The following is a 23303-nucleotide window of genomic DNA, read 5'->3' on the forward strand; positions in this document are numbered from 1 at the left end:
GGACTCCATTTCCATGGCCCAAACTGCCAAGAACTGTGAGGGATCTGAGATTTTAGACCCTCTTTGTAAGCTAACAAAGTATCCTGTTACCATTTCACAGATACTGGCAGACCACACTGTAGTCCTAGGTAGAAACGCAGATGACTTCTTATAGCACAGCAAGGAACATGACCATCATGTGTCTATGAGTTCTTCCCGCTGCCTGCAAGTCCCACAGGGTAGACACGGAGAGGCCCAGGTAGATGCTGTGTAGGCAGGGGATTTGTATCACAACTCATAACCCTGAGCTCAGAGAACCTGGTTCATTTATAATGGGCTGAAGCACACCTGCCCTTTTGTCCACAGGAAGATATTATCTTTATTATACTGCACGACAAGCAAATCTGCCCTTGGCTGCAGCAGGAATCACCATATCTATCATTCAAGGCTGTATGCTATAACATCTATGTTTCTTCTTTTCCAATCAGCGTGTCTTTTATTTCTTTTCCTTGCCTTACTACACTGTCTGGGACCTCCAGCAAAATGTTGAATAAAAGTGGTAAGAGCAGACATCTTTGCCTTGGTCCCAATCTTACTTGTTAACTGTGGGTTTTTCATAAATTCCCTTTACCAGGTTGAGGAAGCTTACTTATATTCTAGTTTGCAAAGTTGGGTGGGATTTTTTTCCCCCAATCATAAATGGGTATTTCTAGAATATGCTTTTTCTGTAGCTATTGAGATAATCACACGGCTTTTCTCTTTTAGCCTTTGAATTATATTTATTTTTTATTATTAAGCCAATTTTGCATTCCTGAAATAAGCCCTACTCAGTCATGATGTATTATACTTCGTATAAATTCCTGAATTATATTTCCTAATATTTTGTTAAGCATTTTTGTCTATACTCATGAAAGATACTGGTGTATAGTGGCTGTCTGGGGATAATGTTAGCCTAATAAAATGTGTTGGGGCATATTGCCTCCTCTTCAGGAAAAGTCAGCATAGAATTGTTACTCTTTCTTCCTGAAATGTTTGTCAGAACTCACCAATGAAGCCATCTAGACATAAAGATTTCTTGTTTTTAACTATAAATTCAATTTCCTTAACAGATGTAGAGTTGTTCCAGTTATTCAGCAACCTTTGATATTTGACAGTTTGTGTCCTCCACGGACTATGTCTATTTCCTCTAAGTTGCCAAATTTATTAGCATTAAATTATACATAATATTATTTTATATTAATGTCTGTAGAAATGTCAACTCTTCATTCCTCATTTTGGTAATTTGTTTTCTCCTTTTTTTCATCAATCTGCCTGGAGATTTATCAATTTTATTGATCTTTTCAAAGAACCACTTTGGTGTCGCTGATTTTCTCAATTCTTTCTCCATTTTTTGTTTAATTGACTCTTATCTTTATCTCCTTCCTTCTGCTTGCTTTAGGTTTAATTTGTTCTTCCAGAAGCTTAAGATGGAAGCACAGATCAGGGTTCAGTAAACTATAGTCCACAGACCGTATCAGGCCTATAGTCTGTTTATTGCTCTCCAGCTAAGAATGGTTTTTACATTTTAAATAGCTGAGGGGGAAAAAAAGTATATACATAAACATCTACCAGATTTACATGGCCTCCAAAGCCAAAAGTATGTCTAAAACCCTCAGTTTAGATCATTGATTTTAAACCTTTCTTCTTTCCTAAAATAAATATTTAACATTAAAAATTTGCCCCAAACCTCTAGCTGCATTCTACTAATGTCATTTTATTTTCAATTTATTACCATTCATTGCAAATGTTTTCTAATATTCCTTGTGATTTTGTCTTTGACACACAGAAAAATAAAGAAGTGTGCTATCTGGGCATTTTCTACCTTATTATCGATTTCTTTTCTTTTTTTTTTTATTTATTTGACAGAGAGACAGCGAGAGAAGGAACACAAGGAGAGGGAGAGGGAGAAGCAGGCCTCCCGCGGAGCAGGGAGCCTGATGCGGGGATCGACCCCAGGACACCGGGATCATGACTTGAGCCGAAGGCAGACACCCAACAACTGAGCCACCCAGGCGCCCCTTATTATCGATTTCTAATTTACTCCTATTATTGCCAAAGAATGAAATATTCTACAACATTTCTATCATTTGAAATTTGAGACTTGTTTCATGGCTTAGTATATGGTCTATCTCAGTGAACACTGCATGTGCACCTAGAAAGAACGTGTATTCTACAGTTGCTGAGGGTAGTATTCTACAAATGTCAATTACATCAAGTTGGCTGATAGTGTAGTTCATATGTTCTATATTGTTACCTTTTCTTCTATCAATTACTGAGAAAGGCTGTTAAAAATCCCTAAGTATGATTGTGGATTTGTCTATCTCTCTCCGTCTGTGCAGTTTTTTGCTTCATATATTTTGAAGCTTGCTATTCAGAATAACATGTCTTTTTATTTGTCCTGTTAAAAAAGACTAGGAATTACATGACTAGAGTCTCCCTTGAATTAGGAGTAAAGTTCAAACTTCTAAGAAGAAAAGATCTGATCGGTTTGGCCAGTCTCTATGTAGTGTCAGATTGTGCAGAATTCTGGAGCCAGCACACCTCAAAGCCACTGAGCAGACTATGATAACTGCTTTACGATTAGACATCTGTATCTGTTTCAATCAGGGTCACATGCAAGGCATGGTGGCCTGTGCTAAAAGAAACTTTCAAAAGGAGCTGTGGGCATGGCAGGAAAGGGTTTGGCCATGCAGCTACATGAATCATCACTCTAATTTTATCCCTTAGGAATGGAAGATATGTACTAGCACATGCAACCTCATCATCACTGTGTTGAGGACCACTCTAAGAAAAGAGAGGATTTTCACAAGCCACTAGGGACTGAGGAGCTTTACTTCACCTCATCTTTACAGGGGTTACCTGGCAAGGTATGGTAGGAAAGAAGACAGAACATACAATGTATTCTGCCTGCCTCCAATATTTTTTGCTCATAAAACAAAGTTCTAAAGGCAAAGTATGATTCTGGAAATAAATACACTGAGTTTTTCCTCCTCACAGTTGAACATGGTGGAATGGTTTAAATCTACTGAGTGTTAAAGATTCACTGATTTCAGAAAATCTAATGATTTCTATATTTGTCTCAACTGTATTACATTTTAAGATCTACCTAAAATACCACCCCCACACTCATCTCCACTGCCCTAAGCATTCTATCACATTACCCTGGTATTTCCATCATAGCATCTATCACAGTCAGAAAGTCTGATTCTTCCTGCCCTACCCCTACTTCTTTAGAATGCAAACTCCACAGGGACTGGGACTTGTCTGTCTTCATCACTAGATCCCCTATCTCCAGTGCCTAGAACTGAGCTGCCAAATAATAACCTTTCAACACAAACTTGAAGAAGGAATAATTAATCATGGGGAAGGGGATATCATCTAAAATTCTAGCATTATTTACCAATCCAAGCATTATTTACCAAGATAACTTTGGTTTGTCTATTGGAGTAAGACAGGTTTATATAATGCTGAGACTTCACAACACTTCAAATAAAATAAACTCACAAGGCACAAACTGAGAAACTCCTTTTCAAATAAGTTTTTAAATACTCAAAATTAGATTTTAACCAATACTCTCTGCAATTACATTCCATCTTAAATTGAAACAGTTCTCTTAATTTTTAACTAGTTTATAATTTTTATCAGTCATTTAATTAACAAATATTTATTACTTCCCAACTTTGTGAAGGGCATTATGGGTAATTAACCGAAGACCTTGCCCTAACAAAGCTTAGAAATCAATAGAAGAATGGCGTGATCACAGTTATACTTTGGGAGAATTAACTTCATCTCAGTGTTTTTTTGGACTGGAGGCAGAGAGACAAGTTAGAAGGCTATTAGAGTAATTAGTTCAAGACAGCGATAAATGGAGGGTCTGACTTAGGACAGTGATTAAAATAAATAAATACAAAATAAAAAATAATGTAATATAGAAATGGCAAATGCTCTATGCTTTTAAATCTCTTAAGAGTTCCACATGGAATATTATCATGCTAAAACACTGTTACTTTCTTAACTACAGGTGAAGGACAACCAGGATGAACAACTGTTCAAGTGTTTCATTCTTGCATATGACATTATGAAGTGGTGACCTATCACCATATTACAGATGAGTAATTTGTTAGATTAGACAAAAATATCTGAGTGTTTAAGAACTATACTTTTGTACCTAGAGCTTACCACCAGACTAACTGGTTAACTACACCATTTGGATTTTAGCTCTGATTTCTAAAATCAAACGTTGACAACTCAAAAATTTAGTATATAACTACATTTCTCAAACTAAACTGGGAGCAGTGGACTATAAGCCATGAGTCCTGAGGAAGATTCGAAAAATTTGTATTTTCATTTTGATAATATGTTTTAAACAGTGTATTCTGGATCATCTGAATAACTACCTCATATCCATAATCAATGGTACTAGAACTAGGGTGGGCTAAAAAAAAAAAAAAAAGGCACAGAAGGGTCTTATAAGGTAAATGATATATTTGTGCCAAGTGAAAGCCAAAGCATCTGTGATTTAAAGAGGAAAGCTTTGCAGCATTCAAATGCACAAAAGTGGTGTAGGAAATGGATTATCACAGGATGTATAGTATATAGAAAACTGCACACCTTGCCAAGGCAGGCAATAGTATATTTACTATGCAAAGAATTTATTTCAGCAAAACAACATCATCCATTACCCTAAATTTAATTTGTTTTACTGGCTTTATAGTTTTGTTTATATTTAATTTATAAATCTACTTGTGTTTTATACTTACATAAAAGCAATAAACATAAGGAATTTATATTTATATACACCTAAAAATTAAATATTTTAATAAAACTATTTAGGCCAATATAAGGACCCACAATATTTTTTTTTCTGTTTAAAGGGGGGACTATATATATTATTCATGCTTAAGACTAACATGGTGGACAAAACACAGGGATTCAAATCAGAAAGATCCATTTCCAAATCTTGGCTCTTCCAGTTGTTTAACACATAACCCTGAACAGTAATCTCACTAAGCCTCCGTTTACTTGCAGGGTTACTATGAAAATAGTTTTATGTGGTATACTCGAACTCAAATGAAAATTCTTTTCCTCTTTCTCCAACTAAATTAGCTTTTTATGGCCTTCGATATTCTGTCAAATGACAGGGCTTAAAATCTCATCATCTTTGATGTCTCTCCATAGAACTATTGATCTGGCATACACCAGGCAGATTACACCTGCACAATGTCTCCTTCCCACTGCAACCAAGAATTCCAAATCTTCAGAGTTTGAAACCTGGTATGGTACTTTTACCTCTGTTTCCTCCAACCTACAACACAGTCTCTGTAAAAACCACAGAATTTAACTCCCTTGAGTGCATCTCTGAGGCTGTCACTCTCCTGTTTTAAATAATCTTCTGTAACTCTCAAGGCCTTCTGCATTAAAGCTCTACCCAATCCATCCTTCCAATTTTACCTCCCAACAATTCCTAAACTGAAAATTTCCTGAGGCAATGATACTGAGATATGCCCTATCCCTAGCACAGTATGTGACACATAAGAAATACCCAATAGCAACACTTGTTATAAATACTGAAAATCCATAATGCTCCTCTTCCCCAAAAAAGACACTAGATTTTCTCCGGTGGCATAAGTCCTCCTTCATTTCTTTCTAATACGCTTCTAATTATTAATAGACAATTGTGTTTTTTTTTTAAGGTTTTATTTATTTATTCATGAGAGACAGAGAGGCAGAGGCAGATGCAAGACCCAATCCCAGGACCGTCAGATCATGACCCGAGCCGAAGGCAGATGCCCAACCAACTGAGCCACTCAGGTGCCCTAATAGACAATTGTTTTAACCATAACAATCTGAAAACTGGCCTTTAAAGACAATCACAAAGAATCACAAAAAAAGACAATAGTCCTCTGTGATTAAAAGAAAAAGCCAATGGAAAAAGCATTTTACTCTCCCTCTTTATTTTAATTACTTTTTAAATTCTGAGTTTTACTACTAACTTAGAAGCTAGTTAACATGTACCAAATAATGGCAACAGAAAAGCTCTAAGAAAAAACAAAACCAAATCCCTACTGGATAATACAAGAACATCAGACACATATTTAACAAAATACTCATTAACTAAAGTTTCTGAATACCTCTGCAGTTACTTCCCCTAAAATTTTTTTGGTCCCTTATTCTTCTAATGAGTGAAAGCCAAATGCCTAAGTTATTTATATACACACATATACCAAAAATATTTCTCCTCTGAATAAAATACATAATGTACGATATTGTATGTCATTCTATGACATCATCTCTTTGTAGGAAACATGGGTAAGGGAAATGACTGCTAATCATAAACATTACCAGTGGGCATTTCTTAAATATTCACCTCTCTGTTCAGGCTAATATACTCACTGTCACTGACCCAACCTTCCACTACAAAAGCTGGAAAAAACCAGAGGGCCCCAAATTAATGTATAAAAATTTGACTCACATGTAACTTTTCAGTAACACTACTGGAGTGTGCAAGCAGACAGACCTCCTGAGGGATCTGTAGCACAATCTAAAACATACATGGATCTTTAGGTAACCAAACAAAATTAAACTATGGCCATAAACTATGGTCATAAAGTCAATCAATCCAATGCGCCAGCTCTTTAAACAAAGAGCTAACAAGTCCAGCATTCAGAACAAAACAGAGGTCTCAATTCACCTCTATCAACTTAGTGTCCTCACATCAAGTGGGAGCATCAGGCCATCACAACTTCCTTAACAATGAACGTAAAACTTGTGAGCCAAAAGAGAGCTCCCACAGCTGTATTTCACTTGGATTATAAAGCTTACATACTGCAAAATATTCTGTAACTTTAGTCTCCAAATGCATGAAATGGATTGGGGAGGGGGGGGAATAACATGGATATGAAATATGACTGACAGTATCTCAACTGTTATTTGCCAAACGGCAGGGGTAAACGGGTCACTCTATAGATGACAGAGCCATAAAAGAAAAAGAAAATATTTTTAACTGTTACAAAACTGGTCCATATGCTCAAAAAATGTGAGCATCCATACCCTAACAAGTTATAGACTATGATCTAAGACATAGAGCTTAAATGCAGAAAAAAATGCCTATGCTCTGCCTCTCTAAAGAAACATACAACCCTATAAACTGAACATCATCAAACCAACACCCACTACAGTGGATGTTTTTAAATATTAAGTCAGGAAATCATGATAAGTGCTAGCGGTTCCTCTAGGCCTCAGCAGCAGCCTTAGGTATAAGAGCAAACTCGAGCCCTCTTAACACTCATAGAATAATGTTGATGTCATTACAAGGCTACTGATTCTTTGCACTCTGGACTAGTCATTCCTTGATCCACAACGCAATTCCTCCCATCCCCATCACCCCCCTAAATAAAAGAGATCTCAGTGCAGAGAAGCCCTCGGATACCCCCTTCTCCTCTACCTCCAGTGGCTGCCGCTTTCTCCTCCCTCCGGCTCCGAGGTGGGGGCTCCAGAAGGTCCCGGGCAATTCCGAGCCCGGGCGGTGCTTGTTTTGCCTGTGCACGGTAGCTCCGGCCAGCCGCTTCCTTTCCCAGTTTGCCCGCACTGGAGCGCTACAGGGAACCGGGGGGCCGGGGAGGGAGTCCGGGTGGAGACGCCGCCGCTGCCGCCGCCTCTGGTATGTCAGGGGCCGGGATTGTATTTCGAAAGATCCGCCATTTTCACCTCGTCATCACCATCACAGCTCAGCAGCTTCCCCGACAGCCCGAGCCCGGGCCGCCGCCGCCGCCGCCGCCGCCAGTAACCTCCCCCTTCCTCCTCCTCCCCTCCTCGGCCCTCCCCTCCGGAGAGGCGCACACCCACATATCCGGGGAAACCTCCCGCCCGCCCCGCCAACCTTCAAATGCACAGGGAGATACAAACGCACACACAGCCCACGCCGAGACCTTTCACCCCACAGCGAAAAATGGTGCTTCTGCGGGCCCGGCAGCTACGTGAAAGGAAGTCCCTCTACCTGCCGAGTCCCAAGTCCGGCATATTTTTATTTGGAAGAGCAAAAAAATATTTTGAAGAGCAAAAGCCACACGGAAAGCGGCATAAGGACAAAGAACCCAAACTCTTTCATTTTCAGAAAAGCAACTTGAGACGGATGATGGAATGCGTTTTATTTACTCTGCTCATTTCAGATACTAAAAACATGATAAAGACCTTTAATGTCATTCACCAACTCTGACGTTTTCCTCTACTGTCGGCACTACTTTGACAGAACGGCCCATTTCCATATGCATGTCTGATCTCTGACACATTTGTAAATTACAGGCACTGATCCACATGCTGATGATGTGGTCAAAACTAGATGTGGTATAGTTTTAAAAATAAAGTTCTGAACTATTTTCCCTCTCCACTTGATTTCATCTGATCATTTCTGTCCGTGAACACTGTGACTTCCAATTTGTCATTGGTTTAAGATGTCAAAGCCCAACAAGGTTTTAAATGTATTGATCCTACTCATGAACAATTTCTAAAGTACAGAAAATATACCTCTAAACTAAAATTATTTGCCAAATGTTTTTAAGATCTGTCACCAAATGAAAAAAAATCTACCACAGATATATTTAATACAGACAAAATAAATAGTTTGCTTTAGAACAAGACCTGTTACCCATCTTTCCCACCAGCTACTCTCATTATGCGGTTTAATAACTAAAAAAGAACATAAGCATTTCTTTAATCATCTAAGAAATAACACAAAACCACAAGCTGCAAGGCTTGCGACAAGACCAGAATTAAAAAACAAAAACAAAAAATCAAATTGGTTATCTTTGTTAATTTCAGAAAGCTTTGGTAGTCGCGCATTCAAAAAGCTGAATTCTAAACCCACCACTGAACTACAATATAAACTCTTAAAGACCTACCTGCAATGATCAAATTGAATTTCAAGGTTGAGAACAGGGCCACTCTACTGTCTGTTTTAAAAAAGTTAGTCTAAGAAGAGTGAGGTGGAAATTGAAAAGGCCATTTCATTTCCTTACCTTTCTTGAATGACAACTCCATATAAAAGCCAGTAGATTCAGGCTTTAAACAAGTGCTAGCTACCACCCAGCCCAATCGCTCTTTATCTATGCAGCCTGCTCGAGCCTGAGAGTCTCAAGTCTTCCCAGTTTCTTCATGTTTAAACTTTATTTTTCCTCCGCCAGCCCCATCCATCCGCACTCTGCTTGGTGTTTACCGTTGCTTGGCCAAGCTAAGTCCCGGCCCGCTCCCTTTCCCCGTGCACCTCGGGGACATTATGACATTTAGATGGTGGGCTTCGCGAGGAAAACGGACATACACGAAGAGATCATACAAAGGGGCATAGGAAGAACGGGGCGGCGGGCAGCAAGGAAAGGAGGGGCTGGTACAAAATGACACAGCAGCAAAACCGGTTCCCAGAAACCCAGGGCGGACACAGTCGGCTTCTCCGGCCACGCAAGGTGCGTGTCAACAGCCGCCGGAACCCTTCCTCCCGACTGCCGGGAAGGGCGGGCGGCCGGCCCAGCGCCGGCCCTACCGGGTGACAGCCGCCCTCCCGGGTGCCGGCTGGAAGAGGCCAAGCGGGGAGGATCCTCCCGCCCCTTGCGGCCGAGGAGGGCGCGGCGGCCCCCAGCCCGCAGGTTCCCGCTCTCCGCCACGATCCACCAGCCCGGGCTCTCAGAGGGGGCGGTCCGGCGCCCTCCGCCCGCTCCACCACCCGCAGCGGGGGCCGGTGTCCCCTTCCCGCCCTCCCGCCCAGATGTCCCCACCCCCGGGGCTGACACTCACCAAAGCCGGCGGCGCCGCCGCCTGCTCCTCGCGCCGCGCTCCCTAGGCTCCCAGCAGCAGCGGCGGCGGCGGCGCCTCCGAGACACAGACCCGGGTTTGTTCAAAATCACGCGCCCAGCGCCATTCCACCGCCGCATCCCATAATACGCTGGGCCCTCCCCGCCAGCGCGCCCCTGTCCGCCCGCCCCTCTCCTCCACCGGCCCCGCCTTCCCGGCTGGCTTCCTTCGCCCCGCCCCTTCCGCGGCGCCTTGCCCCTCCCCTTGGCAACCCGAGCCTCGCGTCATTCCGCAGGGCGCGGGAGTACGCTCCAGCCCCACGTGACTCTTAGGGAGCGCTCTGTCAAAGCTTTCACAGGGAAAGTTCCATACGGCCGAAGGTGGGAGGGGGTAAGCCGGGTTGCGCCTGCTGTTGAGAGTGCCTCATATTCTAGCTTTCCTTGTTAGGAAGTTAGTGCTGAAGGTGCGACTTCCAGCAAACTGCCATTGTTTGATGTGCTTGGGTAAATCAATATTCACAAACGCCCTCTCTCTTTGTTTTTAGGCATTGATTTTGCAGGGATCGCTAAAAAGTCCTTGGGAGACCACGCAGAGTTAAACTTACTTTGAAAGGGACTTTTTGCAATGTGTAGCTAAGACTAACACAATCAAAATTATTTGCATTTAGTCACCTTTTCCTTTTGTTTTCGTCGATGCCCTTTATTATAAAATAAGAAAAGATAGCTAAATGTGGAGTCAGATCAACAGGCATTCAGTTAATAACTGCAGTATGAGACAAGAACTACACAGACGAAACAAAAAATACGAAAGAGGGCAATGTCAAATGGTGTAGTACAGTCTATAATTGCCAACGGAGCACGGAGGACATACAAGTCAACGTCAGAGACTATGGCCAGCGACCATAATGGACCAGGTGAGACTTACGTTGTAGTGGAAGCAGTTGCTTTGGAATCAAGCAGTCCTTGTTTTAAATTCTGGCACCTCACACATTAGTGTATAGCAATTTATCAGGTTCCTTTTCCCATCTACAAAGTAAAAATCCCAGGATTTTGAGGGTTAAGTGAAGTGAGAGGTGTCAAGCAGCTACACAGTTCCCACCTCAAATGTTAATTCTGTCCTGCAAAAATCAACACCACCCATATCTCCCAATGACAAGGCAAGTGGCATGAAATTAGAAAAGGCTCAGAAGCCAGAGGGTCTGTGGCCTGTGCAAGGAAAGGGAGATTGAAAGATACACAGACTTGGTTGGGGATCAGTAGATTAGTCCAGTTTATGAGGAGCCTTGAGAGCTAGTGGACACCTCTAGTACTGTGGACACCTCTAGAAGAAGAAGGGAGTTGAGATGGGGTATCAAACCCTGGCTGGATTCTAGGGAAACTATCCCAAAAAGGGAGAAAATTCCTCAGTTTATTCCACAAGGCTAGCATAACGCTAATATGAAAACCCAAGACAAACAATACCCAAAGAGAGGAATTCTTCTGTTCTCACTATGACTTTGTTGCAAAGAAAAATGAGTATTAAAATATCAAAAACAGTGGTGTAATAAAAAGAATTCATACCATGACGAAGTATGGTTTATTCCAAGAATGGTGGTTTAACACTAAGAAATCTCAGGTAATTTATTAAAGGAGAAAAGCCAAATGATATTCTTTAGGGATGCATTGTATAACATTCAACAGCCATTTCAAATTTAAAAATTTATAGTAAACCAGAAATAAAAGACCATTCTTTAAATGTATCAAGATAATCATCAGAAAACAACAGTAACTTCATACCTTAGAGTGAAATGAGGGAAGCATTCACATTAAAGTCAGGGAGGGACCCGACAAGGATGGAGGGCTATAGCAGCTATTATTTAACGTTTTCTAGGGTGTCCTAGCTAAGTGTAATTAAATAAGGAAAAAGAAAATAGAGGTTTAAATACTGGAAAGAAGAGACTAAATGGTTCTTATTAAAAATAATAATAAAGGGACACCTGGGTGGCCCCATCAGTTAAGCGTCTGCCTTCAGCTCATGATCCCAGGGTCCTTGGATGGAGACCCTGTTGGGTTCCCTCTCCCTGCTCAGCAGGGAGTCTGCTTCTCCCTCTCCCTCTGCCCCTCTCCCCTGCTCCTGCTCTCTCTCAAATAAATAAAATCTTTTTAAAAAAATAATCAAAGTGGGGCACCTGGGTGGCTCAGTCGGTTAAGCATCTGACTCTCAATTTTGGCTCAGGTCATGATCTCAAGGTTGTGAGACTGAGCCCCGCCTCAGGCTCCCTGCTGGGCGTGGAGCCTGCTTAAGATTCTCTCCTTCTCCCCCTCCTCCTACCTCCCCACCCACCTCTCCCTCTCTAAAAATAAATAAATAAATCACAAAGAGCTCAGTGTTGGGGTTAATTGCTTAGCCTCTGGAGCCAGACTACCTGGGTCCAAATTCTGGCCCTGCCACTTAGTAACTGCATGATCTTGGGCAAGTTACTTTCCACCTCTATCTCAATTTCTTTATCTGTAAATTGGGAATAGTGTAGACATCATAAGGTTGCTGTGACGATTACTGAGAAAATACACATAAAACAATTTAAACAGTGCTGGTAAATGCTCAGTGACTAAAACCCATTAATAATCAAAGCTATAATACAGAGTAAAATATAACCTAATTTTTACCTTTTCAAAGAAAACATTTTAGCTCCTAAGAGTCACTGTTACTCAAACATTTCTATTTCAAAAAAGAATCTTTGCTTTATATTTGCCTGAATGCTTTTACAGATAAACTAAAAACATTTATTCAGCAAGTATTTGTTGATCCTCTACTGGATCCCAAGCACTGTGAAAGGCACTGGGAATAACGTAGCAAACAAGATGAAGCAGCTCTATCCAGTGGAACTTTCCCCAATGGTGGAACGGTTCTATATTCACACTATCTGATACAGTAAACATAGCCCACATGTGGCTATCAAACCACTGAAATGTGTCTACTGCAGCAAAGAAACTGAATTTTTCATTTTATTTAATTATCCTTAATTTAAATTTAAATAGCTGTGTGTGGCTGATGACTATATACTGGACAGCACAGTTCCACAGGAAATGACAGACAATAAACAGGTAGAAAAATTAGAGCTTTCTAAATAAATAAAGGAGGTTTCCGAGGAAAATATCAGTACAGAAAATGAAAAAATAATGGTATAGGGGCACCTGGCTGGCTCAGTTGATAGAGCACATGACTCTTAATCTCAGGGCCGTGAGGTCAAGCCCCATGTTGGGCATGGATCCTACTCAAGATTAAAAAAAAAATGGTTTTTTTTTTAAGATTTCATTTATTTATTTGACAGAGAGACACAGCAAAAGAGGGAACACAAGCAGGGGGAGAGGGAGAGGGACAAGCAGGCTCCCCGCCATGCAGGGAGCCCGATGCGGGGCTCGATCCCAGGAGTGGGATCATGACCTGAGCCGAAGGCAGACACTTAACGACTGAGCCACCCAGGCACCCCGCAAAAAATGTTTTTAATTAACAAAAAAGATAGCGGTATAGAAGTATGAGTTGGGTAGAATTATCAATAGACAAAAATGAAATGTATTATGGGGTACTTATTATGTTCCAGGTATACTGTTAGGTACAAACTATACAGTAGTTAATAAAATTTTCTTAAAATAGCTTAGTATCCAAAAGATTACCCAGAGGTTCATGAGTCCATTTGTCATTAAGTCCAGATGTCGCTATACAAGCAATTTATACATCTATATAAGTGTAATTATCACTGTATTCTTTTCCATTATCACATAACTCTTTTATAACAGATCTATAATCCCTTATCAACAGTTTCAAAATCCAAAATTTTTGAAAACTAAAGGATTTCATGAAGTTTATGACAAACTCAGCGACAAACCTGGCCTGCCTAAACTCACTGGGTATTCTTAAAATGGATGCATTTTATTATATGTCAATTATACTCCATTAAAGTTGGTTGTGTTTTTTTTGAAGATTTTTTATTTATTTGTGGAGGGAAGAGCATAAGCATGGGGAGCAGCAGAGGCAGAGGGAGAAGCAGGCTTCCTACTGAGCAGGGAGCCTGATGGGGGGCTCAGTCCCAAGACCCTGGGATCATGACCTGAGCCAAAGGCAGACACTTAACCGACTGAGCCACCCAGGTGCCCCAAAGTTGGTTTTAAAAGAAAAAAGTTTTTAAAATTATTTATCCTCAATTCCAAACTACACTGATACTTAGTGGTTTCTTTCTTTTTTTTTTTTTTAAAGATTTTATTTATTTACCTGAGAGAGAGAGCATGAGAGGGGGGAGGGTCAAAGGGAGAAACAGACTCCCTCAGCAGGGAGCCTGATGCGGGACTCGATCCTGGGACTCCAGGATCATGACCTGAGCTGAAGACAGTCGCTTAACCAACTGAGCCACCCAGGCACCCAATACTCAGTGGTTTCTAATAAGGGAATGTAGATCAGTATCATTCTGAACATACCCTAAATTTTTTCACATATGGTACATGATGTAATTAATAATGTCAAACCACCTGAAAATTAAAATCAACCACTAAAGTCATCTGCTGATGGTAGACAGAGTTCATTATTTTTCCTCTTGGCAACAAGATTTATTTGCCTCTATAATAGTTATTTTTGTTTTTGTAATTAAAAGGATAGAAGTAGGGGTGCCTGGGTGGCTCAATCGGGTTAAGCATCCCACTCTTGATTTAGGCTCAGGTCATGGTCTCAGGGTGGTAGGATCGAGCCCCTTGGGTGCTGTGCTCTACAGGGAGTCTGCTTGAGATTATCTCCTTCTCCCTCTGCCCCTCCCCCCACTCACACAAGCTGACATGCTCTCAAGCTCGCTCTCTGAAATAAATCAATCTTTACCCCCCCCAAAAAAAGGATATAAGTAGAGGATTCTCTGTAATGCTCTGATCTAGTGTCCTGCCTCCCCCTGCCCGTCTGTGGTTTCACTTTCCGAGGTTTCAGTTACCTGCAGTCAACTCTGGTCCAGAAGCAGATCCTCCTTGACATGTCATCAGAAGGTCAGTAGTAGCTTAACCCTAACACTAAATCACAATGCCTACGACACTCACCTCATTTTATCTCATCACGTAGGCATTTTATCATCTCACATCATCACAAGAAGGTGAGTACAGTACAGTATTTTGAGAGAGACCACATTCATATAACTTCATATATATTATAGTACATTGCTATAATTGTTCTATCTTATTAGTTGTTGTTAATCTCTTACTGTGACTAATTTATAAATTAAACTTTATCATAGGTATGTATGTACAGGAAAAAGCATAGAATGTAGAGGGTTCGGTACTATCCGTAGTTTCAGGCATCCACTAGAGGGATTAAACATATTCCCTGTGGATAAGCAAGGACTTGTCTTGCTAGGGTGTAACCATCCCCATAGTTAGGAGTGGGCTTTACACTTGACGGAAGTATTTGCAATGTCAGTCATCCTGAAAAAAGGCACATCTTGAGACAGGGTATGGGAACTTGAAAGAAGGGCTCACACAGAGAGGGAAGTGCTTCCCCTCTCTCGGCCTTGCTCATTTGGACCTGGACCCAGAGTTTAATGTGTTTGAAGGAATGTGCTCATTTGGGATGCCTGGGTGGCTCAGTCCGTTAAGCGTCTGCCTCCGGCTCAGGTCATGATCCCAGGGTCCTGGGATCAAGTACCACATCAGGCTCCTTGCTCAGCGGGGAGCCTGCTTCTCCCTCTGCCTGCATCTCCCCCTGCTGGTGCTGTCTCTCTCTCTGACAAATTAAAAAAGAAAAAAAAAAAAAAAAAAGGAATACGCTCTTCTTCCACCCAACAGACTTCTGCCTCTAGAGAGACTAGAAACGAGGTAAAGCTTTTTTTCTTTTCCTTTTAATTACAAAACACCTTCCCTAGAGAAGAGCCGGTGATGTGAATTCCCCTTATCTTTGTGGTTTCCATGGGATTCCACAAGCATGCAAGCCCATACTCAATCTTTAACAATTTATTTAAACATTTAGCAGAATTCTTTGCTGTTTGAATGGCTGCTTTATTTTCCTTCATATGCTATGCCACAGATGACCCAGGGCTTGCCTCTCACCTGTTTACAAGCAGCTTGTCTTTCCTTGGATTCAGGCTAGTCAGCTGTCCTGTGACCTCAGCTCTCTGATTGGCTCAATAAAAGTTATGATTTTGTAACTTGCCTAGCTTGTTGTTGTGACGGTGGGAACAATGCTTTTTTCAGCCTTCTGTGCTAGGCAGAAGCTGTAAGTCCTCCAGGTATTGTTTTGTTAAGAGGGTCTGGGGTATCTATTGTTGGACCATAATGCTCATCACAGTTTTTACCCAAGATAGCCCTTCTTACTTTTTTTTTTTGTTTTTAAGATTTTGTTTGTCAGAGAGAGCACAAGCAGGGGGAGCAGCAGGAGAGGGAGAAGCAGAGTCCCTGCTGAGCAAGGAGCCCTACCCAGGACTTGATTCCAGGACCCTGGGATCATGACCTAAGTTGAAGGCAGACGCTTAACTGACTAAGCCACCCAGGTGTCCCTCTACTTACTCTCTTAACCCATCCCTTCCTACTTGTCTTTCTGCGTCTCAGAGCTCTTGCTTTACAACCCAGATTTCACTATTCGCTTCTGGTTGTTCCCATAGTTGGTAGCAGATTTGGACCATCTTCTCTATCTCACTAACATTAGTTCCTACTCAACCTTTGGATTTGTATGTTCCTTGATTTTAATGCCAACTCCAGAGAAGGGAAATTTAGATGGAAACAACATTCAATGATGCTGGGATTTTCTAGGTCTATTTATTTACTCAACTATGTTTTTTACTCAGTGTAACAAATATTTTTGATTCCTTACTAAATACAAGGCACAAAGTTTTGGGTACCAGCTAGTTTATAAAAATGAATCAGACTATCACATATCTTTCACCCTTCTCTCCCACTTCCAATTCAACTATATGACCCAAATTGAAACATGAATACTTGGGAATGAGCAGACACACAGTGGGCACTAGATGACATGAATGAAGCCTCAAGTTATAGTGAGTCTAGAGAGAGAGAGAAAGGGAAAAGCATCAGAACATACTGGATAATGGAGAGAGTGTAGTCTGAGAAGACCCATAGTCCTTCAAGTGGGAGTATAGTACCTGCCCTGGCACTGTTTTGTTTTTTTTTTAAAAGATTTTATTTATTTGACAGAGAGACACAGCGAGAGACGGAACACAAGCAGGGGGGAATGGGAGAGGGAGAAGCAGGCTTCCCGCTGAGCAGGGAGCCCAATGCTGGGCTCGATCCCAGGACCCTGGGATCATGACCTGAGCTGAAGGCAGATGCTTAACGACTGAGCCACCCAGGCGTCCCGCTGGCACTGTTCTTAAGAGGACCTTCTGAGACACACAAATGCCAACAGACACATGAAAAGATTCTCAACATCACTAATAACCGAGGAAATGCAAATCAAAACCACAGTGAGATACCACCTTATACCTGTCAAGATGGCTAAAATAAAAAAGACAAGAAATACCAAGTGTTGGTGAGGATGTGGAGAAAAAGGAACCTTCATGCATTGTTGATGGGAATGCAAACTGGTGCAGCCACTGTGGAAAATAATACAGATGTTCCTCAAAAAATTAAAAATATAATTACCATATGATCTAGTAATTCCACTACTGGGTATTTACCCAAAGAAAACAAAAATGCTAATTCAAAAAGATAAATGGACCTCTATGTTTATTGCAGCATTACTTAAAATAGACAACATATGGAAGCAGCCCAAGTGTTCATTGATAGATGAATGGATAAAAATGTAGAATATATATATATATATATATATATATACACACATATATATATATATGCAATGGAATCTTAGCCATAAAAAAGAATGAGATCTTGCCATTTGCAACAACATGGATGGACCTAGAGGGTATAATGCTAAGTGAAAGAAGTCAGACAGAGAAAGACAAACAGCATATGACTTCACTCATATGTGGAATTTAAGAAACAAAACAAATAAAGAAAAAAGAGACAAACAAAACAGACTTAAATACAGAGAACCACCGGGTGGTTGCTAGAGGGGAGGTGGGTGGCGGGACGGGTGAAATAGGTGATGGGGTTTAAGAGTACACTTACCATGATGAGCACCGAGTAATGTGTAGAATTGTCGAATCACTGTATTGTATACCTGAACCTAATATAATGCCATATGTTAATTATACTTCAATTAAAAATATAACAATGAGATAAACTGTCAAAAAAAAAAAAGAAAGAAAGAAAAAGAACTTGGTCATCCTGACAAAGAGGAGCTTTAAGGAAACAAAAAAGTTGCACTGAAACTTCTCTTCCTTTGAAACTGACAGACCACCAGCTTTTGAAAGTGCTAAAGAAGACAGAAGACTTCTTAAACCATAAATATATAAATACATAAATAAAAGCCCTTAAGACTAAATTCAATACACACACAAGACAATTGCACAAAAAGCATTTTATTGTTTTTAAATTGAGATTTTACATTCAATAAAATGCACAGATCTTAAGTATACAGTATGATGAATTTTTTTTGATAAATCTATACCATACCACCCATGTAACCCACACCTCTGTAAACATATAGAATATTTTCATCACCTCCTGCTACTTCCCAGTACATTACCATTCTTCCCCATTTCCCCCCTCCCTAAGTAATTTCTGATTTTCTGTCACCATAGATTAGTTTTTGTTTGACTTAGAATTAGAATCTTAGATTCATGTAGATAGACTCTTATTATATGTACTTTTTAATGTCTGATTTCTTTCGGTATAATGTTTGGAGATTCATTCATATTCCTGCATATATCTATAGTTTTTTTTTTCCTTTTTAATGCTGAGTAGTATTCTATTGAATACATATGCCACAGTTTCTCTATTCACTTTCCTTATGATGGACATTTGGGTTGTTTTCATTTGAGGCTATTATAAATAAAGCAGCTATAAGATTTTTACACAAGTAAATAAATGGAAATCATGATTTTTAAAAATACAACACTGATGATACATTGAAGAAGGATTGAATCCTGCTAAGTGGCCTGAAAAGTGGAAAAGATAGCTCAAAACACAGAGCAAAAATATATAAAGAGAGAAATTATGATGAAACGGCACATCACTTTGAAGATACATCCAAAAGACCTGCTATGTGACTTTTGGAGTTTTGGAAGGAGAGAAAGGAACAGAAAAAAGAGAGGTAATAATTAAATAATAACAGAAGATTTCCCTGACCTAAAGATAGACATGCATCTGCAAGCGAAAGGGGTCACTGAGTTCCAGGTAATATCAATGAGAAAAGACACACCTAGACGTATGTGAGGGAAATTCCTATAAAGAGAAGATCTTCAAAAACTTTCAGGTGGAAAGAACAAGTTACTTACAAGAAGATGAAAAACAAAAAGAACAAAGGGGACTGTGGGGGTGGGAAAGGAGGGGTGAGGAGAAAGAGAAGGGGGAGGAAGAGGAAGAAGAAAAAGTACAAGAGAGGGAGAAGAAAGGTGCAAAAATAAACGAAGCCAAATAAGGACAAGCAAAGGCTATTTACTTGGAGCTTCTATAGCAAGGGATTTGGGACACCATCATTTCTGTTTAACAGATACTCAAAGACAAGCAGAGGAATGGAAAGCTTTATAGTGGAAAAAGGGAATTCAGGTATGCCCTGATTGGAGGTAGTTGGCATGGAGGAGCTGTCAGCAGCAGCCCGGAAGTGGGGTATCCTATGTAATTGGTTGTAGGGGGCGGGTGTATTTGGCTTTCCCTGGTTGGGGCAAAAATTAGGGAAGCTGTCAGTGATCAATCAAGTGCTGGCCATTTTGGGCTGACAACTACAGGAGTTGTTAGGCTGTCTGGGATGGCTGCTGCAGATGGTGAGTTGAGGTGGAGTAACATTTTACAGGTCACTGAGGGAAAAGGACAGCAGCTCAGCCCAAATCTCATTCAACCATCAAGAGGATGGAAAGATATTTGTGAATATGCACAGAATCACAAATAATGTTACCCATGCACAGCCTCTGAGGGATCACTTAAGAGTGAGCACTACCAAACAACAAAACAATCAGATCAAGACAGGGAAGATGAAGAGAAGGGGAATTTGTGATGAATAATTTATATAGTAATGTAAGTGAATAATGACAATGAAACTGGGAATTACAGCCCAAGTGTTAACTTAAGGATTCCTAAAATAGAAGAGCCATACTGCAAAGGAAAAGCAAGTATTTATTGAAATGGAACAAAGTACCAACCTATCTCAGTGAAACCGAGGAACTAGGTAAGGGTGGAGGGGGCAGACATCAATATATTTTCAAGGTCTCAACTAGAAGTGAAGGATGTGGAAGTAAAAATATTCTATGAGTCTCATTTATTGAGGTATGATACAGAGGCAATGGGGGACTAGAGAGTCCAGAAGCGAGTAAAGGGCTGAAACTTGTCCTCACATATTGCTAAAGAAAAAGTGATAGTGAATGTCAGAAAAGGGAAGGTAATCATCAGTTAAACTGAAAAGAAGGTAAGCCTTAATACACTTTTCACATTAGTTAAATTGAAAAGAAAATGGTACAGGACATGACAGAAAAACATAATGGCAGAACTCAGTAGGAATTAGCAATAAAAACATTATTTGGGAATGAAGACTCAACTAGAAGGAAACCAGGAGCAAATATAAGTGTCAGATAATGCCTTAAGAGAAACAGGGTGAAAAGAAAATTAAAAATGTGAAAAAAGAAAAAGATTTTGAGGGAAGGTGACTAATATTAAGATAAAGAAGATCTAACATAAAGACAATAGTAGTTTCTGAGGAAAGAAACCAAAGGAATAGAGCAAAAAGAAAAATTGTAATTAAAGATATTATTGAAAAAATTGAAACGATCTATTGAAAGAGCACGCTCTATACCTAAGAATATTGACCCAGAATGACCAACACCAGCACATAGTCTAGTAAAATTACTTGATGTTAAAGGGAAAAAAATTGGGGGGCATCTAGGCAAAAAGATGAGGTGACCTATAAGGAAAAGAAAATTAGACTCTCATGAGCTATTTTTCAGCAATGCTTTAGGTCATAAGAAAATGGAGCATCACACTTCAGATTCTCAAGAAAAGTGAGTCAAGATTATCTAACAAAACTGATTTTCAAAAATTAAAGGCACAAGATGTTTCCAACATTCAAGAACATTCAAAATTATGTTTTCCAGGAGCCCCTTCCTGAGAAACCTATTAAAGAACTAGCTTTAGCCAACTAAAATGACTAAGAGGTCTCAATATAAGAGCTGATGGTGAGCATTAAATGTGTACTACTTACAGAACAAGACCAAAGGAGGATTAGGAGGAAGAAAGTATAGTTTGTCACAGCTGTATGTGCTCACAATAGAACAGAGGAAATGGAAGAAAAGTAGTAGGAAAATGTTGAATTCCTTCAGCAATCACATCGGGGATAGTAGTATTAGTATTGCTATTCTGAAGTTGTTGTGTGTACAATGTAGGATGAATGAATATGCTGCTTCTATAATCTCCTATGTACTTGTGAACCAGGATTCTGGATGTGGAGGAAAGGAGATACAGATGTAATACAAAAGAGGTTAAGTAAAATCACCTATACTGGAATTTGAAGTATCAGAATGAACTCATGACTTATTTTATCCTCTCTCTCTCTATATATATATATTTCCTAGTTCTGTCCTATGAAAAGTTCCCAAAATGACCAAGACAGTAGCAACGAACATCCCTGGCACTCAGATTGTTATCTGTAAATGAACTAAAGGAACAAGGGCTTCTTGGAGAAACAGCTGATTATGGGTCTAGGCTAGGAAACACACAAGATGACTCTAGAATAATTTTGTCACACAGCACTAGCAACATGTGGAACAAATGTAGAGTAAGGACTGATGCTCAGAAAACAGCAGAATATATGCAATCACCTATGCTCTTTTTTTATTTCTATAGCAAGGCATATTTGAGCTGGGCACATGGGACACAGAGTGGAAAATGCACCAGGAAAAGGACCCCAGGATGACTCTCTCTGCATATTTGTAGGGAAATTGAGAGAGGTTAGAGAACAGCTTTTATATCTGATTATATAAAAGTGGGAGTTTCCTAGCCAGGGAAATGGCTTTAATAGGCAAGAGTTTAGTGAGAGAACTCATCTATCTAGTGGTGTGGACATCTAAGCTAGAGCAGTGCTACCCAAACTTTAATGTGCAAAAATTACTAGATGGATTTTGATAATATAACAGTTTTGACTCAGTAAGTAGGGGCTGGGACCTAAGGTTTTGCATAGTAAAACAGAATTAGAATTTCTTAATTCAAACAAGCCTAGCTAACTTCTTGCTGCTAAGCAACTGAAAAGAGAATGTTTCCAGTACCATGCTTGTTTGTTTTTCCACCGTGCTGTAAGTAAAACCTAAAAATACACAGATTCTTTTATTTTTTTTAAAGATTTTATTTATTTATTTGAGAGACAGTGAGAGAGAGAGAGCGAGCACATGAGAGGGGGGAGGGTCAGAGGGAGAAGCAGACTCCCTGCTGAGCAGGGAGCCTGATGCGGGACTCGATCCTGGGACTCCAGGATCATGACCTGAGCCAAAGGCAGTCGATTAACCAACTGAGCCACCCAGGCGCCCACACAGATTCTTTTAGAGGTTGAGCAGGATTACCCCTGAGCAGTCTGGAAAAGGGAGGCCTTGTCATGTCAAAAAGTTTAGTCAAATTGCTGATTACAAGAACCAGGAAGGCAGACAACTTCTCTACCTAGCTTGTAGCTCTAGTGGAGGTATATGGGAAGAGACAGTTTGTATGTTTGGTTGCTTCTTTCTGCTTTCAGCAAGGTATTACAAATAAACCTCAAAGTCAGAGTAAAAAGCAAATAGAACAGCTGGTAATTCTTGGGCTTCACTAAGTTGAAAAAGCCAACTGCTTATGTACCCCTATATAGCAGAAGAGATTTTGGGTTTTCTCATAGCCCATTAAGATTTTTTGGCAAACACAAATGGGCAAAAAAACAACAGAAAACAAAGATAAACTGAAGCAAAAATCAAATTAATAGAGTTCCCTTCTCACTTAAGCCTATTGTTTCAGATAACCTCAAGACTGTCATTAAAAAGAAAGATGTTAAGAAAGGTTTGAGTGTGGAATCCAGGAAATAGGCCACATTTAACAACTATTTCTAGAAACAACTGTGGGCGTGGTTACTGGCACCTGAAACTGTCTGGAAGTAGAGTTTACTGAATATTCAATGAAATTACATTTAAATAAAACAACAAAAACAAAACACTGAAAAACCTGGCCTACAAAAGCTCTCAATCCAGATCCAAAGGCATTCCTCCAAAGAGGGAATACTCTCCAAAATCCAGTTAACTTACATTCCTAGGGCAAAACTGGGGCCCAGAGTACAATGGACAATGGAGATCCTCTCAAAGAGCAGAATGAGGGTCTAACCAAGGAACTTACTCCCTACAAGGTATTGAGTATTTCTAATTCCTGCCCAGGGTTCCATCATTGCTATGGAGAAGTAACGGCTATGTGTTTCACATTCTAATT

At 40.2% G+C, this 23303-nt stretch overlaps 1 protein-coding gene across 8 annotated transcripts in view; it reads right to left on the reverse strand.

Moving 5' to 3' along the window:
- The window catches only part of LIN54 (lin-54 DREAM MuvB core complex component), a 63696-nt gene extending 53716 nt beyond the window's left edge, over window positions 1-9980 (reverse strand). The window contains exon 1 of one of the 8 annotated variants that reach the window (XM_025887258.2): window positions 9802-9980. Coding sequence is in view for 4 of the 8 variants with exons in the window: in XM_025887260.2 (XP_025743045.1) it covers window positions 9033-9054 (22 nt within the window). In the remaining 4 variants the exon portion in view is untranslated. Of the gene's footprint in view, window positions 1-7462; window positions 7827-9032; window positions 9587-9801 lie in introns of those variants that run through there. The other 7 variants (XM_025887263.2, XM_025887260.2, XM_073891857.1 and 4 more) reach the window with 7 other exon arrangements.
- Window positions 9981-23303: the final 13323 nt, after the last annotated feature.

Source organism: Callorhinus ursinus, unplaced genomic scaffold, assembly GCF_003265705.2.
Source record: "Callorhinus ursinus isolate GAN/ISIS: 27379988/994484 unplaced genomic scaffold, GSC_fseal_2.0 scaffold4, whole genome shotgun sequence".
Classification (NCBI taxonomy): domain Eukaryota; kingdom Metazoa; phylum Chordata; class Mammalia; order Carnivora; family Otariidae; genus Callorhinus; species Callorhinus ursinus.